Raw genomic sequence first — 22,659 nt, 5'->3', positions numbered from 1 at the left:
TTGGTGACCGGTCAAAAACAAACCGGTGGACTTGCTCTTAATATTGTTGCATGTACACTTGGTACTTTAGAGAAGGGGGCACTACTAAAAAAAACCTCAATTGCTTCGAAAATTTGCGACGGAAAAATATTCCGTCGCGAAAAGTCAGCTTTTACGACGGCATATACTACGGTATATTTTCTGTCGTAAATTTACAAATTTTTGCTACGGTTTCAATTTTACCATCGCAAAATCTTACATCAATTGCCACAGTATAGCCAATCCGTCGCAGCAAACACGCTAAATGAGAAAGAATAAGCCAACAAACTGCCGGATAAAAGAAAAGGAAAAAGATAAAAAAGAGGGTCGGCCTCATTCTCTTCCTCAAACCTTATCTCTTCTTCCCCATTCCTCACCCAGATCCGAAGATACTTCGATTTCTAGTCGCCTAAACGTTGGAATCCATATCATTCTTTTCTTCCCAAGGTCAAATTTCTCGATCGATTGGGTTCTTAATTCTTTGGATCGTATTGTAGTCGGTAGGCTGTTGTTTTAGGAGATGTATTCCAAAAGATGAGCAGACAGTGAGATTGGATTCTGTTGATGGTCGTCTCCTCCTCAAAGAAGCTGAACGAGTTGATGGCGAGGGATGTTGGTTTCAGGACCCTGGCGTTCTTGATCTGGATAAGGTAAAGGCTGTAATTCATCCCTCTCAGCTTTTGATGTGGCCTCCGAGTCCCCGACGCATGCGTAAGCCATTCTCAAAATTGAAAGGTGAGAGCCTAATTCCCCTAACACCAAAACCCCAATTCGAATTGGGCACTGAGGATCCAAACCTCAATTTCAATTCTACAAGGTAACCATCTCGATTCCTCATAGTTTTTCCACATCAATACACGAATTAGGATTTCCAAGATTACCTTACTTATATGTACTTTGTTAAATTTTTTAAATTTCGTGTTCATAGCTACTCTGCTAGTCTTTTTGGGGCGTGAAATTGAAGATTCCAATGTGTTTCGCTTGAAATTTAGGTACCCATTTACTAATTTTTGATTATTTATGCAATTGGGCAAATAGATGTGTTGATGTTCATATACTGTATCTTGTTTGATAATTTCTGTTACAGTCAGTTGTAGGTACTGTCTCTTATTAGGGTTCTGGAGGTGTTAGTGATTCTTGGTTTTATGATACTCTGGATTCTTGCTTTTATGATATTATGGATTCTTGCTTTTACTTATTCTTGCTGTTACATTTGTTTCTTTTTGTTTATTGTTTGTGTAGAGCTCCAGGGAGAAGCCTTTTCTGTATGAAATTGTGGCAACTGGGCGTAATGGTATGCAAGCCTTTTCATCATCTGTGTTGCTCATCTGAACTCTAGTTTATGTTTGTTATGTATATTTCTTCATGGAATCTAATGCTATGGATATATTAATGATCACAGGTTTGATTATCTTGTCCGTCACAGCCGAGCTTGTGAGTTTTTATGTCTAATTTATTGGTTAACTATTGTAATTTGTGTATTTACTTGATTATATGGTTTGCCAATTTGTTGGGTAGAAATTGAGTTGAGGAAAAGGATTGGAAATTTGGGATTATGTGGTTTTTGCTGATAATACACACACACTGTCTCTCTCTCTCTCTCTCAGTTTTCTATTAATTAAGATCTCTCTTCTTCGCCTCTCTTTACTTCCTCACACAATCCAAAGATCGAAACTTTAAATGAAATCTACAATTTACTGCTGCTTTGTTGTTGAGTTTCGAAAATTCTTGTTTACAATAGAAACTTCTTGATGAGAATCCTTATTCTCTACTCAAACTGATTCGTTTTCTCTTTCTCTAGTTTGATTTTGATAATGCTACCCCACCAAAACAAGCCTAGAGGAGGAAGTTAAACAGCCATGCTAACTTTTATAAATGAAATATTCTTTTGGTTTTTAGTTTTTACCCAGTATTGTGGGTACCCTGCACTATATATTCTATTTGAGAAATTGTTGTGGACTATATGCTCTCAAATTCCCCTGAATGGATGTAGCCTATATATCTAGGTTCAATGCTGGATGCCTGTAGTTCTGAGTCTCTGTCGGTAATTAGGAGTAAACTCATATTAAACTTAATTTATGTCCAGGCAACAACTATTGCAGCAGTAGCTTATTTGAGATTGGCAGGAAGACCCAAGTTCTCCCATCTAACAACTTTTCTTATTCCGAGAACTTCTTATACATGCTAGACTCCTTGTATGTTTATACTGGAATACCTTGTTCTTGTCGTCTTATATCTTGATAGTCAGTTTGTTAACTGTTTATACTCTCTTCAGAATTTTTTAATTTTTTTTTTTCTCTTTTTGCTGTTGTATTATAGAGTAGAACGCATTAGGCCATTTTAAATTTTTTGGTTTAGGTGGAAGCTATTTTGGAAATGTGAAATTTGGGTCCTCCAGTCCAATCAAGATCTTCTTTTTGACAAACATGCAGGGGCAATAGAGCTTATAAACCAAATTCCCGCCTCGCCCAAGTATTGGACATTCTCTTCATACTCCACGCTGAACATGAGATGAATTGCTCAACGGCTGCTGCTCGGCATCTGGCGTCAAGGTAGGAATCTTAGACTTTGAACAAAATTGCCTCAGAAAATGCAACCTGAATAAAGTTTGGTTTTCTTTTATAACACATCTGCCTCTGTATTTGTAGTGGTGTGGATGTTTACACTGCCCTTTCTGGAGCTGTTGGAGCTCTATATGGTCCCCTTCATGGTGGAGCAAATGAGGTAATTGCTTGTATATTTCATTTTCTTACTTAAAAACAAAAATGATAAGTTGAAGTCCATTATCCACAACATTGGAAGATTTGAATTTATAAGTTATTATGATGAGTGCTCTTCTATTCATTATTTCCCTTGTGTTATTTGCAATTAGCATTTATCTGTTGTTGCATTGATTTGTGCAGGCTGTGCTTAAGATGCTAAGTGAAATTGGATCTGTTGAGAACATTCCAGAGTTCATTGAGGGTGTGAAGAGCAGGTATATATGCTTACAGCTAACTGGTTAAGTAACTGGTGAAGCGACCTTATATGGAAATTTTTATTATTGATATATATAGGTACTTGTGCTTGTATAAAGATATGAAAGTTTGTGGGTTTTCCTGTTTGTAACTGGTAAGAAAGTATTGACTTCTTGTTAAACAGGGCAATGGGATTTCCAACGGAGTTCTTCCCAGTTTTATTTGCAATCCCTAGAATGGCTGGTTACTTGGCACACTGGAGAGAATCCATGGATGCCCAAGCAGGTTTCATGCAGGTTAATAATTTCTCTCTTTGGTATTTACTTGTTATCTGCTATTTGTGGGTTAGGTTATTGAGGATATGTCTCTATTTTGCTTGTAGGGCTGTTCAAAAGCACAAATCATGGATCAGTGAATGAAGAAGAAGCTGATAGAATTGTATAACTTCCTGGGCAACCCAAGGTCTCATTCCAACTGTTTTCGGGTGTAACTCTTAATTTCAACAAGAAACTTAGTAGTTTTAGGTATTTTGATGCTTGTAATTTTGCCAAACCTTTGATTGGTTTTACAATTGTGATTGTTGGTTTGTAATTGAAATTAGTTCATATGCTATTTTAACATTTTCACCTTATAATTTTTGCAGTACGGTACTAGCTTTGGTGTGAAATTCACACCAGATTTTTTTTTATAATTAAATATCTTTTTGCGACGGCAAAGTATCCGTCGCAGTTAAATTAGTCTTTGCGACGGCAATAGTTTCCGTCGCAAATACTTTTTGCAACGGAAATTTACCGTCGCAAATGGATTTTGTGACGCCACCTATTGCAACGCTGACATTTCCGTCGCAAAAGCTTAATTTGCCGTCGCGAAAAGTATTTGCTACGGCAAAATCACGATTTGCCGTCGCAAACTGCCGTCGCAATTGGAGTTTTTTTTAGTAGTGGGGTATTTTATGTCTTTTGCCAGCTCTCGGATTTGAGATTTCTTCGATTCCAGTTCGGGGACTTTGGAGCTATTCCAGTTGAAATCTCTATCATTCACTTCCGATCTCTTTGTATTATGCAGTTTAGGGTTAGGGTTGTGTTTATGAATATGATTTTGATATTCCTGAGTTTAAGCATCTAATTTTTCCAATCCTGCCTCTATCTCTAACGAATCCAATTTAAAATTCATCTCATTCTGGTTCACACTCGCATATAGGGGTGAGTTCGGTTTGATTCGGTTCGGTTTTGAGCCCAAACCGAGAATCGAACCGAACTTGGACTTCGGTTTGGTTTGGTTCGGTTTTAAGTTTTTGAGAAGTTGAAACCGAAAATCGAACCAAACGGTTCGATTCGGAAGAGTTCGGTTATTTTTTTTTTAAGTAAAACAGATTTTTATCACTTCTACTTCTACCTCTTTGGTATTTTAACTCGGGATGTTTTTTTTTGTTTCTTCAAACCTATAATAATAATCCATAACAATGAGTTTACAAGTTCAATAATGCATGCTTTATACTTCAATATACAATAATCTATACTTCATAGTCCATATCCATAGTTCATAATTCAAACTTCAAAGCTTCAAAATAAAGAATTTAATCCAAAATCTATAGTCCATCAACAATATAGTCATATAGTCCATCAACTTATAAAATGGTCAAAAAATATAAAGTCCAAAGTTTATAAAGTCCATCAACATATGAAATGGTCAAAAAATATAGAGTCCAAAGTTTATAAAGTCCATCAACTCATCAACACTAACCTCACAAAGTAAAATTGTTTAGGTTCACTAAAAGAGAATGAACAAACATCAACATATGAAGGAGAGCATGAACTCAAGCTCAGAAAGATGAAGTCTTTGACTTTGGAGGTAACATACTGAAGGAATTGTGTCCTAAAACAATCATTTTGATAATTATTATTGTAATTATTATTAATCAAAAGGGTAAGTTTATTGTTCATTGCTTATATTTAATATTTGATTGAACAAGGTCCAAGGAATATGAGTTAAAGAGAAAGTAATCTAAAGAGTTAGATGTGTGAGACCTTTACTCTTTCACACTCTTATCCTAAAAGGTTCCTAGTCATAGGATTATCACTTGGACATTGATAATCCGGAAAGACTAGCACATACTATGTATGCTCAATATGGAGGATGATATGTCTCTTGTCATTTGTGTAGAGACACTACTACAAGTATGTGGGTGCTCTTAACTTAAAGAGTACACTGAACGCGATCATTAGAGTTCTTGTATGGAGTCTTACTTACATGTCAAACTTGAACTCTAAATTGCAATAATACAAATTAGTCCTTTGACCTGAGACACCATAGTTGTCTTATGAGTGAATGGATTATCTCTTGATGATGCAATAATATTGTGTCCCTTAATGGATATAATAGATGCATTCATTGGTATAATCAATTCGGTCATGGAGACATGTGAGTGTACAACAAGGAATCTCTATCCTTAAGTAAATAAGGTGTATGTTCAAAGATGTGATTCAATGAGTCTTTGGCCAAAGCATTGAATGAGATTTAAAAAGGAGTTTTTAATCACATTCTAAGAATCACATAAGAATGAAAATCACATTAGGGGATTGACATATCAATTCCATACCCCGATGATGTGATTTAGAACATCGTGTTAGAGAAGGACTGTATTGTATTGTAATTCCAATTGAATAGGTTCTTTGTCATTCTACATTAACTAGGGTAGTCATGATATGTTGCAAGACATCACTCATGACTTGTGAAGTCCCCGAGGATTAATAAACATTTATTATCCTAATAACAAGGGAGAATCAAAAATCGTAAACAAAATAGAATGGTTTCTATAAACTTCACTGCCTTGTTAATTAGAACCTAAGAGATCGCACACCATATAAGTGGATCATTGAGATTGTATATGAAGAAGATTAAACAAGAGTTGGTTATGAGCAAATAATTAATTAGATTTATTATTTGAACATAAGGAAAATTCTACAAAATGTTAACGTATGACATGCATACAATTGCCTTAAAAGTGGTAATTTGAGTCCTCAAAATAGTAATATTAGTCCTCAAAGTTGTAACATGAGTCCTTAAAGTGGTAAATTTTCTTAGTTACCACAAGAGTCCTCAAAATAGTAATATTAGTCCTCAAAGTGGTAACATGAGTCCTTAAAGTGGTAAATTTTCTTAGTTTACCGTATGAGTCCTCAAAATAGTAATATTAGTCCTCAAAGTGGTAACATGCGTCCTTAAAGTGGTAAAAATAGTTGATGTATGAGAAATGTTAACATACCATAGCTTTACCCTGAACATAATTAGGATTTTCGGGTAAAACCGAACCTATTGGGCCTAAACGATTGTCGGGTTTTTGGTGTGGACTTGGGCTTCACTAAATGAGATTTAAATGAAAGCCCAAGACACATTTTTAGTGCCCAATAACATGTATGGACCAGCCAAAATATTGGCTTTATGAAAGTCAATATTTTTCTTTTAGTAATTGGAGTTATTTCCTATTATATAAAAGTGAAAGCATGGACAAAGAAATAAGTAGCATCTCTACACCATTATTTTCAGATTAGAGAGAGAGAAAGAGTTCTCTCTTGGTCCATTTTTTCAGAAATTAAAGGAAAGAATAACACTTGCATAATTTCTTCTTTTCTTTCATCTTTCTTCATCTCTTGATTCACTTGGTGAAGATCCTTAGAGGCCATATATTTTTGTGGCTTTACTTGTTACATCAAGGAGGAGATTACAAGCACAAGAAGGAGTACAAGAAGGAGTTCTTAATTCAAGGTGCTTCAAGGTGGAGGAAACACACACAAGGAGAGATCAAGGAGAGGAACTTTGGTGGTTCACTTGGATCGGATTAAAATCACGCTGCAAGGGTGAGTAGAACATAAACTCCCTCTTTGTTCTTCCTTACTATGCATGCTATGTTTATATACATATCACAATAAGCCAAGATCATGGGTTAAAGGAATGGATTTTATGTTTAGTTAGTAGTTTAATGGTTAAACTAATTCCGCACTAATTAAAAAGTTTTGAAATCCATCCATTCCTTCAATTGGTATCAGAGCCATTGGCTTAATTTTGATATGTTATAAACATGGCTAAGTATGTTGGTTGATGTGATTTTCTTAAGCTTAGAGTAATATGTAATTTAGATCATAAAATTTGCTTTATCATAAAAGTTATGAAGCATGTGATGCAAGGTACACTACTAGAATTTTGTTCATAGACATCGGTTCTGGACCGATGTTAAACTAATTTTCGACCGATGTCTTAGTGGGTGTAGAGAAAAGTATAGACATCAGTATAAGCGCGTTTTCAACCGATGTCCCAGACAACAACCAACATCGATTCTAAAAAACAAATCGATGTATAATCGTTATAATCATCATATATTTGTATGTTAGGTATGTCTAATTTTTCATATTTTCACATTTTATGCTTAAAAAAGTATATGTCGAACAATACCTACTTGAACATTTGCATCGATTTCTATTCCAGAAGCGATGTCCAGTACACTTGTAGACATCAGTTCCCATGAGTATTGTTTGTTCGTAAAACCGATGTTCACCTTTTGACCACACATCGGTTTGCTCCATGGTAGGTGATTTGTATGTTCATAATAGATTACGGTTTGGTGATTAGAAATCGATGTGCAGTAGTTTTGATTACATCGGTTTTGAGTTACAATTCGATATATTGATAATCATAGGACATCGATTTCATTTTTGATACTGATTTCTAATCTCTCAACTGACTTCGTTTTCCTTGGCATTACTGTTTTATTATGCTTTAATATACTTCACTTCATTTTGACAAGCAGGATGTGAAAAGTTTGCATTTAGCTATTGCTGGGAAAAAAATTGCATTTCTCATCATCCAAAATTAGGGGCTTTCCATTAATTTTCTTTCCAAATTCATGATTCAACATAATTTAGAAAATAAACCCCTAAACTTACAAAAGCTAGCTTGGAAACATATGAGCAACAATGTACAAAAGCTCCACACCAAGATTTGCTTCAAAGCCAAAACTAGCTAGCCTTACTCAAAAAACATCTTGGCAGTCACAGTCCTACATCAAACTCTGTATATAATCAGCCACTTCAATGCGCACCTCGTCAATTTGATTTTGGCTATATGATTTCCGCGTCTTTACCGCCCACTAGAAATATATAAACAACACACAAGGCACAGTGATTGGGTAAACAAGCTAATGAAGATAATTAGTGTGGAAACCCTATGGACTATCTATAGAGGCCAACACTAGCAATATAAAGACTTGGAAGTAACTGGAACGTAAAACAGAAACAGAAACAAAATAATACCTTTTTTCAAATGCTTCTATAACATCAGAGACAGATTGGAGATTCTCCAAGGTTCCCATGTATTGGCTATCTCTGGCCAGCCACGCCCACAGAAGCACAACACCAACAGGTTGATTCTTAGGATATTACTCTGGCTCCTTTGTTAACTAATGTTGCTTCCACCTGATCAGCAGACTGACAGCTAGTTGACTCTAAAATTCTGCATACAAATTGCAGAAACAAGGTCATGTGTCACTTATCTGCAGCATACATCAAAATCCTACAAATGTAGATATTATTGATGAGCATCTGAACACAATCTAGACTGAAATCTGTCCAGCAACACTTGATAAAATAGGTACTCAAATAATCTGAAAATCATGTAGAATTTCCAATAAAAGGATCACATATAAACCTGGATAACAGGTGTTCAGCTTCCAACTCCGTCATAAATGCACTAATAAGTGCAAAGTTTGAAACTTTGATCTGTCAAGTTCAAGCAAAATAAACATTTACAAACCCTCAGACAAATATCAAGCAAAACCAAAAAAGAAAAAAGAGGCATTGAAAGCATAGCATAGCAGCACTGAGAACCATTGCTAAAGGCAAAAGCCTTATCCTGCATGTTGGACCGTTTCATATTTAAATCGCATTGTACTCCAAGAGCAAGATAATTTGATGTGCAGGAAAACCAACCTGTCCAGCAATATCAGAAGCAGAACCATGTATAGGTAAAAAAAGTCCAGCATCCTGAGCCAATGGGAATTATAATGTATTCAGATCAAAGAGATAAGAATTCCCACCATAGCGTACAAAATTCCAAAAGTAAATAAATAACTCAAAGTTAAATAAAAAATCCAAGTATAAATTACGATTGGCACTATGACATTTCTGGAGTAGCCAAGTTATTGACAGTTACTTGTATTGAACATATATGATGGTCTAAAGTATCTAAAACTAAAAAACCTGATATACAGAAAAATACAAGCAGTTCAAATAATGAATCTTGATTAGTTGAGTGCAGAAACAAACCATGTCAGGCTTGAACATCGCCTCACAAGCACCATATACGCACGCTGATGCAGTGCCAGCAACAACGAAATCCTTTGCTAGTTCCCTGAATATACATATGCACAAATGGCATCACTATAGGAAGCTTATTTGAGGAAAAAAAAAAGGTATTAATATCAGAACATCCAAGCTGACCACGATTCATTAATATCACAAATGGCATCACTATAGGCCCTGCATTTGGCAGCCAAATATTTCATTAATATCAATAAGGTACTAATTTTTTTTTGCATTAAGATTATGAATTAAAGCATATGGCTGCATCCAGGTGTGACAAAGTCATAAAATTGATGGAACTCATGGAAGTGCACACTATGGGTAAATTTGAATAGTTCCCGAAAGTTCACAAGTTGGGACTTCTGAATGTCTTTCAAAAGGCAAGATCACAACAAAGTGAGCCCTTAGCAAGAAAAAGTAGAGAATGAATGAAAATCACCATACAGGTACCTTATCCCCATGTCAAGGATCTGCATATTGACGATGCTTTGTGAACTTCCATGCATTAAATCCAAGATCTTCAGAAAAGGGGTCTACAGATAGACAAACATAATTAATTTCCCTGGGTAATTAACTATGATCTAATGCTCTTAAGACTACAACCATAATTAATTTAAGATTCCATGCCATCCTCATGCTACAAATAGTACAAGTGGGAATAAAAAACAGTCAAGAAGTGCAAGGAGAAGCATACCATAGCAATTACGTATTGTAAATCCTCGTCATAAGAAAGAAGCTTCACCAAGATGGACTACAAGGTTGCCAGTTCATCTTCAGCAATCCCTTGACTGCATGCTCGGTTTGAAATACCTTCCAAGATGGAGTTCACGTGGTCATCCTGAAATAAATAATAAGATCCAGAGGAAGAAATACTGAAATAGCATGCAGATGCAGAGTTTACATTTGTGATGTTGGTTTTGCGTAACTAAACAGGCAGATTCAGCCTGTTTGTTTTTTCGCTCATCGTTTTGCGCTTAACTCCCACAATTTATGTTCAACCTGCAGATCTGCTCCATATGCTCCCTCATATCTTATCTTTATACCAATTTGCCTCATTTTTCACCAAACTCAATTAACTTTTACCCCATACAAGCTTGAAAATTTATCACACCAGTAAGAAATTCAAATACCCACAGCCCCTTGAAACTAGTAATAAACTGCTAAACTCACCGTCATCATTTCCATACATGTTCTCAACCTAAACAGCAATTGGATACACAAAAATCCAAAAACAAATGCAATCAAACATATTGTATCTAACTTGCATCTTAATTTGTGATTGCAAAGCCTTAGAATGCAGCACCACACCACAAAGACCAGTATCCGGAATATGTTCTGATAGTTCGACATGCACAAAACAAAGAGCAAAAATCACAAGCAAATGAATCTCTATACAACAACACATGGATACGCACACGAAGATTTGAAGTAAGAAGATGAAAATCAGCTCAACTCACAGATTATCCAAAAATCCTTAATAAAAAAGAAATGACAGGGGAAAACATCAAAATCCATGAGACAAATCTGCGATATTAGCTATAAAACCCTAAATCTGAAAGGTATTACCAGCCCAGAAGGTATTATTGAAAGAAGCAATAGATCTATGAAATTATATACCTTTGATAATTGCAAACTGATGGGTAACGGCCAAGGATGACAGAGAAGTTGGGTAGCCAGCATTGAAAAGAGAGAGTCGATGAGAGGATGCGCTTTGTGTTGGATGTGAGATTGTGGGTACTGTGAGATTAGGGTAAGGCTTGAGAGAAAAAGGACAAACAAAGGAGGCGGAGACGAATTACAGATAGGGTCGGAGGTGTCGTAGTGGGAGGCGCGTGTAAGACGAAGGACTGGATGAAGGAGGCGATCGACGAGGGTAACAATGGCGGCGAGTTCGACGAAACTTAGGGTTGAGTTTTGGGAGGAGCCGAAGTAAATGGGTTCAGAATGGAGGTTCAGAGTCGAGACTGAGCTTAGCCGCTTAGGGTTTGTGTTTTAGTTTTGGGGTCGGGCTGGGTGCTTTTTTTGTGTAAGTGTGAAAATTTTAAGTTTCAATACCCGCGTCCTTGAATTCATTAAAACACTTAGCGCTTTTTGCAAAAATAGGTTCCCGCAAATTTTCAAACAAAACTTTTAACACCGGTCATTTTAAGGCCCGATGTTAATGATATACATTTAAATCGGTATTTTCGTAAAACGATGTTAGATTACGTTTTTACATCGTGTGCAAGTCTGACCGATTTAAAACATGCGATGTCTATTAACAGATTTCTAGTAGTGGTAGATTTTATGATAGCAAGAAAAGTTTCTAGAAATTACATGTTAGAAGTGGTTTAAAATTTATGAAACTTTGATGCATATAAGAATGTATTAAGGGGTTCTATATGTTTCTTAATTAAGGTGTTAATCTTAGAAACATGTTGGATTATATATGCTTTAGGGTATGCATGATTTTTGGCTTCAAAGATGAAGTAAACAAGTGTTCAATGGAAGAACACAAAGCTGAAATTTTATTTCCAGCTTTGGAACATGTCTAATCTAGTTATGAACTAGCTAATTTTTCATGGTGTTTGTTTTTCACTTTTGATCCATAAATTCATGAATTCAAATTTACCTAATAGTTAATGATGACATAAAATCATTTCCATGTTTCCCTCACCAAAAGGTTGGTAGAGTTAGTCATCTTTACTATTAGTTTCTCTAAATTACTCACCAAAAGTTGGAATGAGATAAAAGACATGTCTCCCTAAATTATGAGATAAAAGACATGTCTCCCTAAATCACTCACCAAAAGTTGGTGATGCATGATGAGAGACATCATCCCCTAAATTACTCACCAAAAGTTGGTGTTGCATGATGTAAGACATCATCCCCTAAATCACTCATCAAAAGTGATGTGAGACATCATCCCCTAAATTACTCACCAAAAGTTAGTGTTGCATGATGTAAGACATCATCCCCTAAATCACTCAATTAATTTACTTGCATTAAATTAAAGTAATTTAGTGGTTAATTTATTTTGAATAAGTTAATTATGCTTGTTTAATTAACCTTATTAATCTTGGTTAATTAAAGGATGATTATGGACTATGGCCTAATATAATTGAGCATGAGATTGGCCGACTATTCATTTTGAATGAATGTGGTTATGTAATTAAAGTAGTTAATTCATTTGGGTTATGTAATTAATTTAGTTAATTCATTTGGTTGTGTAACTAAGTAGCTTATTTAATTTATTCAAGTTTGATTAAATTTAAATGGGAGCTTGTATGCCCCTTATCCACTCTTGTAATCGAAGATGGAGGCACATGAGGATGATTCAAAGAAGAAGTTTGAAGTCATCTAGCCTTGAAAGAAGTTCAAGTGCAAAGTGTAATAGCTTAGCTTAGTTATTTAATTTTCGTAATCGTTACGCGTAATTAAAATCAACCACCCAAACATGATCTTGATCCAACATATTGGCTCATGTTGGATCGAACAACAAGTCCATAATTATCCTATGTGACCTATTATAATTGCATGTTCGTTGCACTTGATCAAGTAATTTTATACTTCCCATGATTCCATTTGAAAAATGTTTTGATGAAATCAAATTGTTTTTCCGAAAAACAATTAAGTGGGAGTATTTTATTATAGATCAAGTATAATGAAAATGTGATTGCATTAGGATCAAAGCAAATGCAATGTGATTGTTATTAATGAGATTATTAAAGATGAGACCTTAAAATTCCCTCAAAGTGATATTAAGTTGAAAAACGAAGAAGACATTATGAATGCTTCTTTGTGGCCTTCCAACATTGTAATCTCCTATTAGATGTTCTTACATGTGAATATCATTCCGAACGGGGGTATTTCTTGCTAGGACCATTAAAAAGAGGTTATTCAACATTTGATGTTGTAAGGTAGGGACAAATCTTGGTCAATATTCTATTATGATGAGATTTAATTTTTGATCCCTATACTTACATGAGATGATGGGTATAGCTTAACTAGAGTAATTTATCAATATCCTATTATGGTGAGACTTACTTACTTTAGAGGCCAAAGTTATGGATATTCACATTTGATGTGATTGGATAAGAGTATCCTTTCATGGAAATTAAGTTGACCTATAGTTCTATTATGATGCGGTTGGCTTAATGAAAATGAGTCTTCCATACTCACTAAGAGTTTTAATTTATACTCTCGAATTCCTTGAGGGATTTGGAATTTGTTAAAATAGTGAGAGGGTGCCATTTGATTCTTAAGACCCGAGTCATTTGGTTTTAAAATCAATCTCATTTATTTTATTTTATGTTATGTAGACTGCAATATGTCAGGACATCCTATCACCAAAATTCTCAATGAAAATCGTCTTGACGGCCCAAACTTCAATGACTGGCTCCGCAATTTGAAAATTGTGTTGACATTCGATAAGATCGTTTATGTCTTACAAAATGCACCCCCTCACGCTCCTTTGGCTCAAGATGCAACTGATGAGCAACGTGTTGCTTATCAAAAGCATAACGATGATGACACTCAAGCTAAATGTGTTATGCTTGCATCCATGAACTCACAACTTCAGAAGCAACATGAGAATATGGATAGCGCCAGTTCTATATTACTCAATCTCACTGAATTGTTTGGTGAGAGAAATAGAAATGTGTGATTCACAGCTATCAATGAGCTTGTTAAGACAAAGCATGTGAGGGGTGCTCCTGTGCATCAACATGTTCTAAAAATGATAGGCCTTATTGAGCAAATTCAAGACCTTGGATTTGCACTTGATGCGGAGCTAGCTCAAGATCTTCTTCTATCCTCCCTAGATGATTCATTTTCTCAGTTCATAATGAACTATAATATGCAACTGTAACGCCCCAAGCTGCACCTCACCAGCTTAAGCACGTCACAGTGCCGCGAGCCTCTAAAACATAAACCGAACGCTCGATTTACATCCTAGAGAACCGCTAGGCATTTTGTTTGAAAACTTTTCGTATAAACACAACGGAAGCTACAAATCTTTTTTTGAGGTGAAAATCCTTGAGTTGCTAAAGTTTATTTCATTCGTCTAGAACTTGAAATGAATTCTCACACACGAGGTACGAACTTCAAGGAAATGAGAACTCAACCAAAATTAACACAAGGCTAACTATCAACAAGTCTCGGAATACGAAGTTCAAGAAATAGAATCTAGAACAAGGTCTAAACGACAAAATTTACCGAACTTGTTCCACACACCCAGCTCCGTCCGCTATTGTCCCGTCACCAGTGCACAGTACCTGCATCCACACTGTTGTAGGGGTGAGCTTTCGTCCTCGCTGCTCTACAGGAACTCTACCACGACTAGGTTTGAAACCAGCAAATATATCTTTGGGATCCCAGTATGAAAACATGCTTAAACCAAAGATTCCAAGGAACGACAAACTTTATAAGATTTTATAACTTAAAAACTGATGCATGATGCTTTAATAAATATGGCGCCAAATCCAAATATTACCTGATGGCCGGTCCCATAGACCCACTACACGACCTTACCTCAATTTAATTTATCACCAGGTAAGCGTAGCGAGAGCGTCCGCTACCTAGCTACACACACGGATCGGGTCGTCATTGCGATCGCTCACCGTCCGACCGGTGTAACTAACCCTCCGGAGGTTTTGGGGATCGAACCCAAGGAAGTCAGAGCCACCCTTCGCTCTCAAGCCATCACATTTCTCACATGGTTTGATTAGTATGCATTGCATTTGAACATGACCAAACCGTACCAACTAACATGCATCATTTAATAACAATATAAGAAAATCACTAACCGAGGAGAGTCCTGAATCCCTACCTGGATTCCGATGCTTCATCTCCCATACTCCGAGAGTCGCGAACCTTCTGTTCCTCGGGTAACTGGAGTCCTAGATTCCGACAATTCGACCGTTAATAATCCATTTAACACTTATATGAGATCTCGACGATTAATAAATCGTCCAAACCAACTTTTCCTGGTTTGACCAGGAGTTGACCAAGGTTTGACCAACTTTGACCAATCACCACAAATTCAATAATTATCCCAATTATTGAACATATCACTTCAAATTGAAGTATTGACTAATTTCCATGCTTTTAACATATCCTTTCTCATTCTATTCGTAGCATATATAGTAATTTGTTCGAACTACTATGGATACCTAACCTTATTCCATTCTCGATTAAGGTGTGCCCAAAATACTAAGGACACCCAAGCTTCATAACTTGACCATTTTTCGATTATTCCACAATCAATTCATAACTTCTGTACTTTTATTTCTTAATTAACAGAAGCCAAATTTCCGACCTAACAACATTCAATTAAGGTATCAACAATACTTTACTTCTACCATTATCCAAGTAAGGTCTAGTGCCTTGAAATTTTGAAATTTTAACACACCAATGTTCGGCATCTTGGCCAATGATTTGGAAAATTTCACTTCGTTCCGACATGAAAAAGAAGTATCCTCACCTATTCGACCAATCAGGTAATTTCGAGGACGAAATTATTTTTTTAGGGGGGTGGAACTGTGAGCCCCGGTAATTTTGTTTTGTTACTTTGAATTTTCTCAGGCTTTGGTTACGAATTTTATTTATGAGAATTTTAAGTTCGAGCGAGTTCCGATTAGGTAAAATAATTTTCGGTTAAGTTTGGAATTAAAGGTTCTTGTTGGGCTTTGGTATGGCCTAGTACAAGTTGAGTTAATTCCGAAATATTTGAGCTAGGAAGTGGTAGTAAGGTTGGATTTGTTTCGGTGAAGTTGGGCCTAGTGTGATTAGTTGTAACTTGGGATTAAGGGGGTGAGGTGCAGCTTGGGGCGTTACAGCAACAAATGGATCATACTCTTTCTGATCTTCTCAATATGCTGGTATCAGCTGAGAAGCAAATCAAGAAAGAGAGTGGGACTGTGGCCATTGTCGCTTCTTCTTCCAAGTCCAAAGGCAAGGGAAAAGGGAAGAAGAAACAAGTGGCAAAGCCTAAAGGAGCAGTCCAAAAGAAGAAGAAGAAGGAACAAAAGGAACCAAAAGGTGTTTGTTTCTTTTGCAACAAGGATGGGCATTGGAAGAGGAATTGCAAAGCTTATCTTGCATCCTTGAAGAACCAGTCTTCAACAGCAGGTATGATCAATGTGATTGAATCAATACTTACAGTTAATAATACTTCCACTTGGATAATTGATTCAGGTGCATCTCACCATGTTTGCACTTCGTTGCAGGACCTAGTGGGAGCTAGGAAGCTAAAAGCTGGAGAAATCACCCTACGTGTAGGAAATGGCACAAGAGTTGACGCCAAAGCCGTGGGGACTTATGTTTTGAAGTTACCATCAGGAGATACATTGGAGTTAAATAATTGTCTTTATCTTCCTATATGTATAAAGAACCTTATCTCCATCTCCATGCTTTTGAAGGATGGTTATAGAGTAGTTTTTGATAAACTAAGTGGTTCTGTATCTATTAATGAACGCATGATATGTCATGCTAATATTATTGATGGTCTCTTTCATCTAGCTTTAGATGGTAGTATTAATTGTATGAAGGAAAATGCTTTGGGATCTAAGAGATCTCGGGAAACGGTTAACCCCATTAAGATGTGGCACCTTAAGCTTGGTCATATTAGCCAAGATAGAATTCACAAATTATCCAAAAATGGATATTTAGAGTCGTTAGGATCTGATCCTATGCCTACTTGTGAGTCTTGTCTAAAAGGAAAAATGACTAAGTCACATTATGGTGGACAAAGAACAAGAGTTAAAGAACTCTTAGGCCTAATACATACCGATGTATGTGGTCCCATGTCCACTATTAGTAAAGGTGGATTCTCATACTTCATAACCTTTACCGATGACTACTCTCGGTTTGGTTATATATACCTTATGAAGCACAAATCTGAAGCCTTTGAAAAGTTCAAAGAATTTAAGAATGAAGTTGAGAAACAGACCGACAGAAATATTAAGGCTCTAAGATCTGATCGAGGAGGCGAATACTTAAGCAATGAGTTTATTGATTATCTCAAACAAGAAGGCATTGTTTCTTCACTAGCTCCTCCTGGAACACCACAACTCAATGGTGTCTCTGAAAGGAGAAATCGAACTTTGTTGGACATGGTTCGTTCCATGATGAGCTATACTGATTTACCTATATCCTTTTGGGGATATGCACTTCAAACAGCAATTTATTTGTTGAATAGAGTGCCTTCCAAGTCCGTCCCTCTTACACCATATGAGATGTGGCATGGGAAGAAACCAAGTCTCAATCATATTAAGATTTGGGGTTGTCCAGCTTATGTCAAAAGACTAGAAGCAGGCAAGCTTGAAGCTAGATCAAGCAAGTGTTTATTTGTGGGATATCCTAAAGATAGTTTAGGATATTATTTCTATCAACCTGAAGAACAAAAGGTGTTTGTTAGCAGGAATGCCACTTTCCTTGAAAGGGACTATGTCCTTGATGGAAATGTTGAGCAAATGGTAGAACTCAAGGAAGTGTCCAACAAGCCACAAACTAACACTTCATTTCCCGTTGAACAACTTCCTGAACCAACTATAACACAAACTCCAAGAATATCTAGTAGGATCCGGATACCTCCCAAGAGGTATGGTTTGTGTCATGAAAGCCTTGGGGAGTTAAATCTCCTTGGTGACAATGAAAACCTGCATGATCCTTCTAGTTATAATGAAGCAATGTCAAACGTTGACTCAAAGAAATGGCAAGAAGCCATGGAATCCGAGATTGACTCTATGTATACCAATCAAGTCTGGACTCTCGTTGACCCTCCACCTGGTATTAGACCAATTGGAAACAAATGGGTCTTCAAGAAAAAGATAGGCTCAGATGGTAAAATAGAAACCTACAAAGCTAGGTTGGTGGCAAAGGGCTATAAGCAAAGAGAGGGCATTGACTATGAAGATACGTTCTCTCCTGTTGCCATGGTTAAATCCATTCGGATATTATTTGCTATAGCTGCTCACTATGATTATGTGATATGGCAAATGGATGTAAAGACTGCCTTTCTGAATGGCAACCTTGAGGAAGAGCTTTATATGGATCAACCTGAAGGCTTTGCGTCTAAAGATGACATTCATAAAGTGTGTAAGCTTCATAGGTCCATCTATGGACTCAAGCAAGCTTCAAGGAGTTGGAACATCCGTTTTGATGATGCAGTCAAATCTTTTGGTTTCACACAAAACATGGATGAACCTTGTGTTTACAAGAAGGTCAGTGGGAGTGCTGTTGTGTTCCTTGTACTTTATGTAGATGACATCCTACTCTTTGGGAACGATGTAGGAATGTTATCTTCAATTAAAGTTTGGTTGTCCAAGACCTTCCTTATGAAGGATCTTGGAGAAGCTGCCTATGTACTAGGAATAAAGATCTATAGAGACAGATCAAAAAGATTAATTGGATTATCTCAATCCTTGTACATAGACAAAGTGCTGAATAGATTTCACATGGAACAATCTAGGAAGGGTTTTCTGCCTGTCAGACATGGCATTCACCTTTCTAAGAAAATGTGCCCACAAACAATTGAGGAAGTGCAGAAGATGAGCAAGATCCCATATGCATCTGCAATAGGGAGCCTCATGTATGCGATGCTATGCACAAGACCTGATATCAGTTATGGCGTAAGCATAACTAGTCGATATCAGTCCAATCCAGGTTTAGAACATTGGAATGCTGTTAAGAATATCCTTAAGTACTTGAGAAGGACTAAAGATTTATTCCTCGTTTATGGAGGTGGTGATTTGCAATCAGAGTTGCAAGTGGAAGCATACACAGACTCAGATTTTCAATCTGATGTGAATGACAGAAAATCCACATCAGGGTTTGTCTTCACCTTGAATGGAGGTGCAGTAAATTGGAGAAGCTGCAAACAAAGTGTTACTGCAGATTCCACTACTGAGGCAGAATACATTGCAGCTGCAGAGACTGCAAAGGAAGCAGTTTGGATGAAAAAGTTCATCACTGAACTTGATGTTGTTCCTACCATTGAGTCACCGATTCCACTTTTCTGTGACAACAATGGGGCAATTGCTCAAGCCAAGGAACCAAGGTCTCATCAAAAATCCAAACACATCGAAAGACGTTTCCATATCATAAGGGAGAATATTGTTAATCGTGGAGACATTAACATTCTCAAAGTAGCATCTGTTGATAACATATCAGATCCATTCACTAAACCTTTATCACAAGCAAAGCTTGAACAACATCTTGAGAAGATGGGTGTACGTTTCACGGCTGATTGGGTTTAGTACAAGTGGGAGATTGAAGGAATTGTGTCCTAAAACAATCATTTTGATAATTATTATTGTAATTATTATTAATCAAAAGGGCAAGTTTATTGTTCATTGCTTATATTTAATATTTGATTGAACAATGTCCAAGGAATATGAGTTAAAGAGAAAGTAATCTAAAGAGTTAGATGTGTGAGACCTTTACTCTTTCACACTCTTATCCTAAAAGGTTCCTAGTCATAGGATTATCACTTGGACATTGATAATCCGGAAAGACTAGCACATACTATGTATGCTCAATATGGAGGATGATATGTCTCTTGTCATTTGTGTAGAGACACTAATACAAGTATGTGGGTGCTCTTAACTTAAAGAGTATACTGAACGCGATCATTAGAGTTCTTGTATGGAGTCTTACTTACATGTCAAACTTGAACTCTAAATTGCAATAATACAAATTAGTCCTTTGACCTGAGACACCATAGTTGTCTTATGAGTGAATGGATTATCTCTTGATGATGCAATAATATTGTGTCCCTTAATGGATATAATAGATGCATTCATTGGTATAATCAATTCGGTCATGGAGACATGTGAGTGTACAACAAGGAATCTCTATCCTTAAGTAAATAAGGTGTATGTTCAAAGATGTGATTCAATGAGTCTTTGGCCAAAGCATTGAATGAGATTTAAAAAGGAGTTTTTAATCACATTCTAAGAATCACATAAGAATGAAAATCACATTAGGGGATTGACATATCAATTCCATACCCCGATGATGTGATTTAGAACATCGTGTTAGAGAAGGACAGTATTGTATTGTAATTCCAATTGAATAGGTTCTTTGTCATTCTACATTAACTAGGGTAGTCATGATATGTTGCAAGACGTCACTCATGACTTGTGAAGTCCCCGAGGATTAATAAACATTTATTATCCTAATAACAAGGGAGAATCAAAAATGGAGTTTTTGATTCGTAAACAAAATAGAATGGTTTCTATAAACTTCACTGCCTTGTTAATTAGAACCTAAGAGATCGCACACCATATAAGTGGATCATTGAGATTGTATATGAAGAAGATTAAACAAGAGTTGGTTATGAGCAAATAATTAATTAGATTTATTATTTGAACATAATTAGGATTTTCGGGTAAAACCGAACCTATTGGGCCTAAACGATTGTCGGGTTTTTGGTGTGGACTTGGGCTTCACTAAATGAGATTTAAATGAAAGCCCAAGACACATTTTTAGTGCCCAATAACATGTATGGACCAGCCAAAATATTCGCTTTATGAAAGTCAGTATTTTTCTTTTAGTAATTGGAGTTATTTCCTATTATATAAAAGTGAAAGCATGGACAAAGAAATAAGTAGCATCTCTACACCATTATTTTCAGATTAGAGAGATAGAAAGAGTTCTCTCTTGGTCCATTTTTTCAAAAATTAAAGGAAAGAATAACACTTGCATAATTTCTTCTTTTCTTTCATCTTTCTTCATCTCTTGATTCACTTGGTGAAGATCCTTAGAGGCCATATATTTTTGTGGCTTTACTTGTTACATCAAGGAGGAGATTACAAGCACAAGAAGGAGTACAAGAAGGAGTTCTTAATTCAAGGTGCTTCAAGGTGGAGGAAACACACACAAGGAGAGATCAAGGAGAGGAACTTTGGTGGTTCACTTGGATCGGATTAAAATCACGCTCCAAGGGTGAGTAGAACATAAACTCCATCTTTGTTCTTCCTTACTATGCATGCTATGTTTATATACATATCACAATAAGCCAAGATCATGGGTTAAAGGAATGGATTTTATGTTTAGTTAGTAGTTTAATGGTTAAACTAATTCCGCACTAATTAAAAAGTTTTGAAATCCATCCATTCCTTCACATACCACTTTAACTACTCCCCACTGCAGCTTCACATGCATGGCATCTTAAGCAATTCTACATTGGCATAAGAGAATAATAAAAAGAAAAATATTAGAAAAGAATCACATATAATCATATATAACATAAAAACTATCACTTCATTAACCCAAAAAACATTAAATAAGAAAACAGAAACAATTATATTTTTTCGCTTCTTCACACAACTCCATCTCCTCAATGGTAGGCATATGATGTAAATACACATTTTCACTCCTAAGCCAATTTTGGCTATATATCAAGGCCTCCACCATTTTAGGACTTAGGGAGCTATGACACGGATCAATAACCCTCCCACTCGTGCTAAAAGAAGACTCCGAAGCTATGGTTGACACCGGAATAGCTAGAATCTCCTTTGCAACGCCGGCCAATGTGGGATATTTACACACTTCATTCACCTTCCACCAATTCAACAAGTCAAAGTCTTCACCATCACCTTCAATAGGATCTCCAAGATATCTATCCACATCGTTGTTGATGATCAATCTCGGCTTTCTTTGCTCTTCTCCTTTGCTCCTTCTCTTTCAACCTCCTTTCTAACTCCGTACAACCTTTACTTGAAGAAGACACCCCTTCACTTGATGCTTGAGTACCACTAACCTCACTAATACCACTTCCCCTTCCCTCTTCTTCATACACCTTGTAAAGGTCATACAAGAGATCTTTCACACTCTTTGTGTTAGCTTCCACCTTTTCATCCATCTCCCCATCAAGAATCTCAAAATAATCAACAACTTTTTCAAGCTTATGACGTGGGTCAAGAACAATACCAATGAACAAATAAGGATTCAACTTTTCAAAGCTACCCCAATACTTGTTAAACTTGTCTTGCATGGGTGATGCAATCTCCAACAAGCACGGGTTAGATTGTTCTTGCAAGACACCATAAATATTAAATAAATCACCAAAGGTGTTATGAATAGTAGGAGAAGTAGAACAACACACCTTTAAAGTGACTTCATAAAACGGTCTCAAGAAATCCGCAAACTGCTCCCTATACTCCCAATTAACACTTGCCGGTGGCCCTTCTTTTGGCTTTTCATTCGTGTCACCTTGGAGGCTTGGAGCCATGCCCAAAAATTACCGGCATCATCTTCTATCATTCTATCAAAGGCTTTTTGGAGTTTCAAAGCCCATTCTAACATCAAGAATGTGGAATTCCACCTAGTAGGGACATCCAAAATTA

The 22,659-nt window shown here is 36.4% G+C and overlaps 1 protein-coding gene and 2 long non-coding RNA genes across 7 annotated transcripts; 2 read left to right on the top strand and 1 right to left on the bottom strand.

Annotated features, from left to right (window-relative positions):
* Positions 1-338: 338 nt before the first annotated feature.
* On the top strand, positions 339-2,068 carry LOC133741195 (uncharacterized). Of its 3 annotated transcripts, XR_009861683.1 has the most exons (4): positions 339-835; positions 947-1,010; positions 1,261-1,312; positions 1,421-2,068. It is a non-coding gene; the product is annotated as an uncharacterized LOC133741195 (long non-coding RNA). The 3 variants fall into 3 exon arrangements; XR_009861681.1 differs by lacking the exon at positions 947-1,010; XR_009861684.1 differs by having other exon boundaries at positions 339-1,010.
* A 41-nt stretch (positions 2,069-2,109) lies between these two features.
* On the top strand, positions 2,110-3,529 carry LOC133741185 (citrate synthase 3, peroxisomal-like). Its single transcript, XM_062169125.1, has 6 exons — positions 2,110-2,213; positions 2,451-2,570; positions 2,667-2,742; positions 2,922-2,995; positions 3,160-3,271; positions 3,358-3,529. Exons 1-6 carry the CDS (start codon positions 2,200-2,202, stop codon positions 3,388-3,390), a joined length of 429 nt encoding a protein of 142 aa, XP_062025109.1. The 5' UTR covers positions 2,110-2,199; the 3' UTR covers positions 3,391-3,529.
* Positions 3,530-9,614: 6,085 nt separating this feature from the next.
* On the bottom strand, positions 9,615-11,332 carry LOC133741175 (uncharacterized). Of its 3 annotated transcripts, none has more exons than XR_009861673.1 (3): positions 10,023-10,918; positions 9,779-9,861; positions 9,615-9,698 (listed from the first exon to the last, which is right to left on the bottom strand). It is a non-coding gene; the product is annotated as an uncharacterized LOC133741175 (long non-coding RNA). The 3 variants fall into 3 exon arrangements; XR_009861674.1 differs by having other exon boundaries at positions 9,615-9,690; XR_009861670.1 differs by adding an exon at positions 10,946-11,332 and having other exon boundaries at positions 9,621-9,861; positions 10,023-10,166.
* Positions 11,333-22,659: the final 11,327 nt, after the last annotated feature.

The sequence above is a fragment of the Rosa rugosa genome, chromosome 1 (assembly GCF_958449725.1).
Source record: "Rosa rugosa chromosome 1, drRosRugo1.1, whole genome shotgun sequence".
In the NCBI taxonomy this organism is placed as follows: domain Eukaryota; kingdom Viridiplantae; phylum Streptophyta; class Magnoliopsida; order Rosales; family Rosaceae; genus Rosa; species Rosa rugosa.
This window is presented reverse-complemented; position numbering and strand designations above follow the sequence as displayed.

Bases quoted from the DNA above. Each gene is read 5' to 3' on its own strand.
- LOC133741185 (XM_062169125.1), top strand. The intron at 2,743-2,921 runs GTAATTGCTTGT...TGATTTGTGCAG, and splicing joins TTCATGGTGGAGCAAATGAG to GCTGTGCTTAAGATGCTAAG. The intron at 2,996-3,159 runs GTATATATGCTT...CTTGTTAAACAG, and splicing joins ATTGAGGGTGTGAAGAGCAG to GGCAATGGGATTTCCAACGG.